This window comes from Magnolia sinica, chromosome 5 (assembly GCF_029962835.1).
Source record: "Magnolia sinica isolate HGM2019 chromosome 5, MsV1, whole genome shotgun sequence".
NCBI classification, from domain to species: domain Eukaryota; kingdom Viridiplantae; phylum Streptophyta; class Magnoliopsida; order Magnoliales; family Magnoliaceae; genus Magnolia; species Magnolia sinica.
Genome location: NC_080577.1, coordinates 83305209 through 83315500, shown reverse-complemented (window position 1 = coordinate 83315500; position 10292 = coordinate 83305209). Strand labels below are relative to the sequence as shown.

The 10292-nt window shown below is 41.0% G+C and overlaps 3 protein-coding genes across 3 annotated transcripts; 1 reads left to right on the top strand and 2 right to left on the bottom strand.

Annotated features, from left to right (window-relative positions):
* Nucleotides 1–2756: 2756 nt before the first annotated feature.
* LOC131247081 (uncharacterized) lies at nt 2757–3734 on the bottom strand. Its single transcript, XM_058247523.1, has 2 exons — nt 3367–3734; nt 2757–2883 (listed from the first exon to the last, which is right to left on the bottom strand). The coding sequence occupies exons 1-2, from the start codon at nt 3732–3734 to the stop codon at nt 2757–2759; spliced, it is 495 nt and encodes a 164-aa protein (XP_058103506.1).
* Nucleotides 3735–4109: 375 nt separating this feature from the next.
* LOC131246216 (uncharacterized) lies at nt 4110–6948 on the bottom strand. The gene is made up of 5 exons (XM_058246122.1): nt 6464–6948; nt 6143–6371; nt 5570–6049; nt 4900–5330; nt 4110–4814 (listed from the first exon to the last, which is right to left on the bottom strand). Exons 1-5 carry the CDS (start codon nt 6929–6931, stop codon nt 4176–4178), a joined length of 2247 nt encoding a protein of 748 aa, XP_058102105.1. The 5' UTR covers nt 6932–6948; the 3' UTR covers nt 4110–4175.
* Nucleotides 6949–9647: 2699 nt separating this feature from the next.
* LOC131246218 (probable ubiquitin conjugation factor E4) lies at nt 9648–10292 on the top strand. Its single transcript, XM_058246123.1, has 2 exons — nt 9648–9815; nt 9940–10292. Exons 1-2 carry the CDS (start codon nt 9694–9696, stop codon nt 10262–10264), a joined length of 447 nt encoding a protein of 148 aa, XP_058102106.1. The 5' UTR covers nt 9648–9693; the 3' UTR covers nt 10265–10292.

Below are 10292 nucleotides of genomic sequence, written 5' to 3'. Positions count from 1 at the left end.
CGGTTGGAGGGGGTGTGTCCTTAGCCGCCCGAGGGTAGGGGGCATAACTAGGCTGATTTTGACCAGCTCGTAAATGGGTCCGCTATCGACGTGCCGGGTAGATATTGGCTGACTACTGGTCAAGCGGATAGTGAGGTCTCTTCCACTTACATGGTTGTGCGACCAGTGGGCGGCGATCGCGTGTAGGGTATAGTAGACCCCAGTGATGATCTCAGAGATGTACAATATTGATATGTGGACTTATTGAGCAAGAGTTGCATACTCAGCATTTTACTAATTCATTCATTCATTCACTATCCACTCGGGTTGGTGTTGCGCAACTAATTGTTGTGTACCTTTACAATGGCCAAAATTTCAGTTGGGGTGCGTGACCAACCTGAGATCAGGAGTTTACCACATTGAGTATATCTATCCAAATTCAAGTATGGGACTAGTTTGGATAGAAGTCCCTTACGATGGACTCCATAGCTTGCGACAGTACGTACTATCATCCCGACTTCACACTTTAGCTTGGTCATTTCATTCACACCGCATATTATATTGCATCCTCAGTATATGATATTTAGCTTAATATGTCTCTGCATTGTATAGCTGATTTACATTGCTTCCTTAATATATGATATTGGTTTATTATGTTTTTACATTGCATAGCCTAAATAAGGCTGATAGTATTTATGGACTTACTAGCATGTTTCCACATTACTCTGATATTACATACTTGGTACTTACCTTGCGCACACACTTACACCACCCTCTAAGCTTTCTATAAGCTTATATAAGATGGATGCGTGCAGGTGACATTAGGTCGCAGCAGTGTTGAGTGTTAAGGGTCAAATATTACATATTAGACCCCAGTTATTGCCTGGATTTACGAACATGGTACTGATTAACGGCTCAATTTAATTGTGTTTGTGATGCAAGGTGTATTTAGGAACTTGGACTGAAAAAAGGATACTAAAAGCATGGATTTGACAGTTTGAATTCACCAAGGCAAGGGACGGACCCCAGGATATCAAGATCGACAGATTTGAGCGCCAGAGATTCAAGAAAATCGAGAAACTGAAGCTCAAGTGGTCCGAAATTGGCTCAGAATACAAGATCACAGGGTTCCAACCATCCGTTCAGTTCGAAACTTCATACAGAACCTGAAGACCATATATTAACCGTACATGTCGAAATTCGGCCGTTGGATCCTTGTAAAAGCAGTCTAACGGATAGACCAGCCCATAAATTAGTGATTTAGGGCCCACCTGCTATCTGGTTATGCTTAAATTTTCTTCTCAACGCCTTAAAAGAGGCGAAAGAACAGATGGACAGTGAGGATTTTTCATAAACATCCCTTGTGGACCCCACCAGCCGTGTTTGTGCACCGTGCACAAGTGCACTCAAGGTGCACATGATCCAGAGCACCGGTCAGCGAGCGCTGACCAGATCCTATTTGCGTACGCACAGCATCCGCAAGGTGCAGACGGTGATTCATGTTGTGGGCCCCATACATTGTCCATATGGACAATCCAAACCGTCCATGAGATTCAAGAGGACCATATCACTCATGCCTAGGTGGAAAATTTTCAAAAGGTACCGGAGATCCGTTTTTGATCGTCTAAAAGCAAGATGGACGGCAAAAGGATCTGGTACAATGGGCCATGAAAAATTTGAAATAAACCCACCTTTCTTGACCATTTTTTTCATCAGGAATCCAATTAACGGAGTGAATTTCTCTGAAGACATCATTATGGGGCCCACCGAACACATTAACGTAACCTGCGCAAGGTTTACGCGCGTCTGGAAAATCCGGATCTTCCGTGGAGTTATGTGACCCAGAACGTGATCAGATCAGCGATCTGAACCGTCCAATTGAAGCCCCAGCCAGGGTTGACCCTAGCCGTGATGGAAGATGCAATAATCGGGACGATCAACGTCCTGATCTTCAGTCCAAACGCAGCCTTTTGTGCATTTCTTGCTGCAAGAAACAAAGTTTGCGCAGGAAGCCTTTTCTGCGTAAAGAGGAGTGTGGAACTCCTTCTCCAGGGGGTCCTTTGCTTATAAGAAAGAAGAGAGAGAGAATGGGAAGGCTATCTTGGAGAGGGAGATCCAATTTTGTGCTGAGCGTGGAGCAGAGAAGCCTGGACGTGAAGCAGTTTCTACAGATATTTGTTTTCTTAGTTTTCTGTTTAATTTCTTTATGATATTTGAGGATAGCTTAATCATGTTGGGCTAAACCTCTTAGGGCCCGTTTGGACGGGTGGATTGAAAGGGATTGTCTTGGCTTTGGATGGATTGCACATTTACCAAGGCTCTTTAATGCTTGGCAGTGGATTGTCCCTAATCCCATTGACTTCTTTGATCCTACGCCCATTACCTGTGCGTGTTTGGACGGTCAGGGTAATCCAGGGATTACAACAATCCATCCACCTGTGCGTGTTTGGACGGTCAGGTAATCCAGGGATTGCAACAATCCATCCTGTTTGGACAGACATGGGATTAGGCTTCAATCCCATTCATTCCAGGATAATACACCATAATAGGTTCCCATTTGATGGCAAATAACTTCTGATTGAACAGTTGGGATTTCCTGGACCCCACCAAGTACAGACTAACGCAGAAAATTCAAGATTGGCAGATGATCCTGACTGTTCGATTTGAAGATTTGAATTAAAAACTTTGAACGGACAGTTGGGATTTCCCAAACCCGCCATGGCAGAAAATTCAGGATTAACAAATGGGCCTGACCGTTCGATTTGAATTTAAAAAATTTAAGTCACTTGGTGATTGGGAGGTTTGGATAGTTTGGTGGCACCTACTGGATGAACGGTTCGGATCCTTTTCACCTCTGACACGTATTCAGGAAAATCAGAGATGCTTGCTGCTAGCAATTTGCTACTACAGAAGTGAAAACAGAAAACCATTACTTGCTGGAGATTATGACCCGTGATCCGGAAAATAATAGTAAGTTGTTAAAGATCACCTCATGCCTTGTTACTCCTGCAGGGATTCCGTACGGCCTCCCCACTGTGGGCAGTAAAATAATTATCAGAATAGTCCTGATTAATGGTTTCAACGGTGGAGATCATTATTCTGTGTTGCGGACTAAGTTATGGTCCACATGATCAAAATTTCAGTGGTGCAAATCATTATTCCATCGATTCGCCTATTTGATGGTTTCCATCCAAAAAATAAGATGCAAAAAAATTTGTTGGTAAGTCTAAACAGAGTTAACTCAGTACGGTAGCATACTGAGTAAGTCAGTATGCTAAAAAAAATCCAGTAGAACCTAAAAAATCCATAAAGTGCGATACTCAATAGTACAACACCAATAATTTCTAAAATTTGAAAATTATAAGCAACGAAAAGAAAACAACCAACACGCCAACCAAAAGGGCCACGAGTTTCTCGCTGTCCGATAGCCCAAGATTGTCAGTCGACGTTGCCCTCTCCACCACAACCATGGTTGGTTGTGTCGTCTGTCGAATAGAGGAGGTGGTCGTGAGAGGGATGTCCACCTCAGCAGATGAAGCAGCAATCTGATGAATAGGATAATCTGTAATAGGTCTAGACGGTTCCCTAGCCTTTCCGAAATAACTTTCCCAGCATGCCACAGCCTCTTTCCAATTCTTGAAGGCCCTATGTCTGGCCCCACTGAATCCCTCCACTTCTACTCGTGCATCGTCCCATGTGAAGTATATACCAGGATGACGTCCAACGAGGACAACATAATACTTCTCTTTACCCATCTGCATTGAAATGTGAGGGTTAGTGATGACAAATGTTTCAAATTGTTGATTATGGTAGCAACTTGATGCTATGGAGAAACATAAGAAATCCAAATATGAATTATTTACCCTGAACAAGAATTGAAAAGGTCGTTATACGTACCATCCTCCAGTAAATCAAGTGTGTGCTCCGTTCCGGCTTAACGTGCATAATGCATGCATTTTGGTAGATATACGAAAAGACAAGTAACAAATGATCTGATATAGTCATAATCACAAAATTCATAGTGGTAATGATAATCCCAGAAAATCAGCACATCAAAGTCCAAAGTAGCAGTTAAAAAAAAAAAAAAAAAAACATCACTCAAAAAAATAAAAAAAAACCAAACCAAACACACCAACAGTAGAAAGTTATTACATGCCCAGTTTTAAAAACAGATTAAGACAACCATTCATTCAATGTCAGATAGGTCCAACACCTCCATCACCAAAGTGATCACGGAGTGTTTTCTTTAACCACTCCATTCGACGCTCGGGTCGGAGACTGACAAAGAACGACGCAAGTGACTTGTCCTTACTCAGGATCCGACCAACTTCAAGAAATTCAGAGCTGGTCAGGCCTTTCACCTCTTCTAGCACATCAAGAACCTTGCTTGTGCGATTGACCTCTTCGCCAAGCCCAAATTTCATCATCGAGTCGGCTACGGTCTGCAGAGAGGTCCCCAATACATCACAGGGACGAGGAAAACGCGAACGTTTCCGTGTACCTGTCCCTCCTCGGTTAACATCAGAATCAGAAGTGTGAGTGGGAGTACTGCGGGAGTCATGATGTCCCATCACAGGACTGTCCGATGGTAATGGAATGGTCCCTGTGGAGTCTGTTACATAATCCTCTGATAGGTCAATAGTATCATCCATATCATCAACCTCTCTCCATGATTCATTAAGATCTCGCTGAAGACGAGAAGATGATGCTGATGTAGCCATACTCCTACTGCCTTGCACATAGCGTCCGGTGGCCTGGTCAGATCCGCAAATTACTGCAAGGTCATCCATCCTTTCGATGCGTTTCCCACGGAGTCGTTCGGCACGTGGGTGAGACTGCCATATGAATAAGTCAGTTGTAATTAAGGGTTAAAACTACATAGAGATGTATGATGGGATTTTAAAAACCAGTAAAACTTACCCTAAGATACTCCTCCCAGACTTCATCCGGAGCCGTGACCACCATCCTCTCATTGTCCCAACCAAACCCACTCACTGCTAGCATGTCTTTCACTGCATTATACTCTCTTTTATAATATCTCAACCGATTCGACACGTTTTGCCATTGGACGGCTACGTCAGTATGCTTCGTAACTTCTTCAGCCGCAATTTGGTATGCCTCCCGCTTGAAACCATTATCAGCTCTACGCCCTAATGCAACCTGTTCGATAAATGTGTCGAACAGAATCTGATCCATAGCAGTAGTCCATTTGATCTTTGCGGCTCTAGATAAAGGCTCCGCTAGAGATTTCACCGTCTTCCCACGCGGAGAACTTCGAGTGGGAACCGGCGGTGTTCTTATGGGTGATTGGGTCGGTGTTGATGTAACATTAAAGGAGTCTGTCATTTCACCTGAATACGGAGTATGTATGATATTTTACCAATGTCAATTATAATCGTCAAAACAACATCTATTAACATATACGCCAAAAAGGGATAAATTCATTGATCATTATCGATATACTATCATCCAACTAATGTAACTGGGTGACTATATTAGAGAAAATTTAAAGTTAAGTAAACTTGAAATACACTATCATCCAACTAATGTAATGTAAATGACACATGTAGTATCGACTATCAACTCCTACTATTGTGCTGAGCATCTGCCCACATTCTAGCTGCAATGTCATCGCGTACTCGATTCCAAGCATCTTTTTCACGCCGAGTTACTCGAATGGACCATTGACGCTCATCATTAGTTGATACCTCTACAGGTGTCGGGATAGCCACCCCATCGGCTGCAGATATACCAACGAAATCGCTGTCCAGTCGAGACTCATTTTCGGTACGTATATAATTGTGTAGGACACAACATGCTATCACAATTTGGACTTGTGTTTGAAATTCATACTGCATAGCGCTCTTCAATATGGGAAATCTGCCTTTCAAAACACCAAAACAACGCTCGATTGCATTGCGCAATTGTGCATGTCGATAATTAAACAGCTCCTTCATGTTTGTAGGCGCTCTCCCGGTTCGATACTCCTGTAAGTGATATCGAAGGCCCCGGTATGGAGCCATGAAACCAGGTGAATGAGCGTATCCAGCGTCGACAACGTAATATTTTCCTACACATTCGAATCATAGTTCCCTTAAGTGAAAAATCGGATACAATCATAGTTATAAATTAGAGTGACACTGTTTTAACATATAAGCAGTACCGTTTGGGACAATCAAGGGATCATCTGATCGAGTCATTGCGTTGTGTAGCACCCTCGCATCCGAAGCAGAACCCTCCCAACCGGCCAATACATATGTAAATTTCATATCGAATGAACACGCTGCCAGGACATTTTGGGAGAGGACCCCTTTACGATTGCGAAAACTCGCCTGGTCAACCGCTAGAACATGTGCAGGAATGTGTGTTCCATCAATTGCACCAACGCAATCCTAAACCATGCGAATTATTTATCATGAAAGGACCACACATTGAATTGAAGTGAAAATTACTAACTTGGATGACAGACCTATTGGAAAATTACCTGAAAGTAAGCAGACCAATTTAGATTTGTCTGGATCTCCAACGGCGTCTCTGTTCCGGCTGATTTAACTAAATCGGGGTATAGTGATACAATTGCTGTTAGAACACGGTGAAAGTGCCGACTGACAGTCTCTCCTGATCGAATAAATCTGTGACCTAAAACCCGGTTACGAACATTGTGTCCCAATGTGTGTAGAAAAATAACTACTTGTTCTTCAAGACTGACATTACGAGTATCACGGAGTCTTGTCTTCTCGCGTATCAGCGTACATAGTTCAAAAAATGAATCTCGATTCATCCTAAGTTGATCTAAACAATCTCCATCGCTAGCCCGAATAATAGAATTGATGAACTTCGCTCGCTCATCATCCCCATGACGCGCCGGTTGTTTGAACATGTAGTAGCGACAATATTCCCCAACAGCCTGTACACAAGCTGACACCGCTTGAGACATAATTACCCTCTTCATCTCATCCTCATCTGAAGAATCCATATGTTTGATGCCTATATTTTGTAGGGAGAATTCCAATATGTTTGGAATGCAATTGTACGAAGCAAAATTCAAAGCAGCCAGCTGCCTATCCTAGATCTTCCCATTTCCAAGAAGATCCCCAGCTCGATGCGATTTAGTATCAAGGTGTCCGTTCCTATATATATGTGTCCGTGCAGATTTAGGTTTGGAGGTGAGGAAACATCTGTTTAAAAAATGTTAGCAAGTATCAACAGTTAGAAAGCAGGAATGGGGCATGAGTCTAAAGCATGATTTGGAGTGAAAGTGCCACCTAGTTACAAGGATTATACAACTAATATTTGGAACTTACATGCACATAGCATAAGATGGGTAATGGTGGTTCTCAAAATGTCAAGTCTATTTGGACTAGTGGAAGGAATCCCAAAAGGTAGATCTGGAAAGAAAAATGTCACGTTGGAGCAAATTTGTGGAAAAGAATCATAAATAACCTTTTTGTTTTAACATATGTGATTTTCATGGAAATACATAAAGGTCACTTCTAATGAAAAGCTCAGATCTGGTACAGTACCATGTTGCACCTACTTGTAGCGTGTAGATGATGAGCAACACTATACATGAGATGATTAAAATATGCAATATAAAAGAGCATGAGATGATTAAAATATGCAATATAAAAGGACATGAGATTGGTGTTAATCAAAGTAAAAGGACATGAGAAATATTGTTATAGGATAAGTGAGGACTATAGCAAATGAAAATAAAAACAATGAAACCATTCAAACACAAGTCTATAAATTCCAAGATATCAAGTAGATATCTCAAGCAAGATTCACATAACAACAATCAAACAGGCCAAAAATAAAAACTTTAGACCACTGCCCCCACTTCACCTACACCCATTTTACTTTTACATCCATCTCCATTTCTTCCCTTTCAGTGTGTGATCATTACCTGTCTTATTTATAAATTTGTACTAAGTCTGCTTGCATTGCAGTATTGTTTGAATAAGGAGAAAATGGTGGATAGCAGTGGAGGAAAGTGATCATTTCTCCTGTCAAGTATTCATCCCAAGATGTAAACAGATTTTTATGATGTTCTGAAACCCTACATGTGTGTGTGCATGTACATCATGAATCACGTTCAGTAGCAGTCCTAGCCCAAAAATCAGACCTGCCAACTGGTTGTGTGTGCATGTACATCATGAATCACCTTAATGCTGCATGCCAGGTCAGCATATCTCACATTTTTTTCCTACATTTACATGAAAATATGAAAAGAATTCAATAGAGCTTAACATGCTACAGCATGAGTAATTCAACAGCCGTGAAGTTCTCCTAAAGTAAAACATGAGTGGCAACTTACAGACATGTAGGATAGAACAACCATATACATGTGACAACCTCTCCCACTAAGTAGCAACATTTTAGTGATGTATTTACTCTGTATTGACCAACAGAGATATCATGAAAACTAATTACATTCTATCTGAAAATGCATTCTCAACTCAGCAATGCAAGAGGGTTCTACCCTTCAGATGATTTGGTTTGAAAATCAGGCAGGCCACACATGCTGGAACACAATGGATGGTTTAGTGAAAATTGCCAAAGACCCACATTGAATGCACACATGTGGCTCTCCAGATGACTGGACTATCCTGATTTATGGGCCTGATCAACTACATGGTGAAGCTCACCTGATCAACAGCTCATATATCCCATAGGCCAGGTGGTATGTATGGCCACATACAGAGGCACATGCAGCCTTAGCAAATAGTTTTGGATGATAGTTATGGGAACAAATACCATAACATGAGAAAAATCCTGACTTGTGTGTCATGAAGGAGATAGTTCTAATTTCATTAATAGCAGTCATCATAAATAGTTTTGTTGCTGAAGTTAGGTAGATAGGTAGCTAGATAGATAGAACGGTTACATCATTGTTATAGTCATGTAAACCAAGATCTGCTAATTAATTGGTCATACTACTATCAAAAGAAAAAAAAAAAATGAATGCATTGGCAAATATTGAGTTGATGAATTTGTGCCTGTGAAAGAGAATTCAAACAACCAAAAAGCAAAGCAAACCAAAACCAAAAAGAAAATTAAAAGTCAAAAGCACTCTTTCTGCCTAATCAACCATGCAAGAAATTTTTCCACATGTGAGCTATGCTAGAGCAGTCCTAATAAAATGAGATTGTCATCCAAACTCTTCAATTATTGGCCATCTGTGTATAGCTATAATCTGTATCTGAACAAATCAATGGTCATGTAGATTCTGTCCGCGTGATTAGAAGCCCCCATTCAAATTAACATTGATGGGATGAACAACAAATTTCAAGCATCCAAACAGACCCAAACCCCATTCGTTCATCAAAAATCCACATTACCAAGCTGCTTTTTGTTGCGTGAAGAAGCTTACCAGATCATGGATAGGATTTTGCCACATACAAGGACTGTGATGAACAACTTATATGATGGCCTTAGGGAAGTCCTGCTTGCTCTTCTGAAAAATACAGATACCCGAGAATGTGTTCTTGAGTATCTTGCAGAGTTGATCAAGAGGAATGCATCGAGGTCTCATATATAGGTGACTGCTTTCAGAGCTTGCTATTTTCAAGTTAAAATCCATATACACTGCAATGAACATTTTATATTGCACAAAATCTTTTTTTCTGTGGGAAATAAAAGTTTTCAAGTTTTTTTAACCTTGGATTAGGATGTAATTCACAGGTGGATCCACTATCTTGTGCAAGTTCTGGCATGTTTTTCAATTTTAGTGCAGTCATGCTTCAGCTGTGTGAGCCCTTTCTAGATGCAAATCTAACAAAAAGAGACAAAATTGACCCAAAGTATGTGTTTTATAATAGCCGGTTGGATTTAAGGTGAGGGTTCTTAGCTGAAATAGGTTTTTGCCAATTTTGTTCATATTATATTCACATTTCTCCTTGGTATTATAAGTTTCGCATCCTCCTGATTAGTGTTCATATGTATATGTATGTATATTAGAGGGTTGACAGCTCTCCATGCATCATCCGAGGAGGTTGCAGCATGGATTGGCAAAGATAATTGTGAGAAAATTGATGGACTTAGTCATAGAAGTGATGAAGAGAATCGATTATTACAGTCTCAAGAAGCTACAAGCTCTGGCAATAGTACAAGTTCTGTTCTTTCTAAAGCCAAGCCACTTTCTAGTTGTGGTGTAAAGAATAAGTACCCATTTATTTGTGAATGTTTCTTCATGACTGCACGGGTGCTCAATTTGGGGCTTCTGAAAGCATTTTCAGACTTCAATCATCTAGATCAGGTAAGGATACAGGCTATGAACAAATGAAAAAAAGGTTAGGTGCTTTTTAGGGATG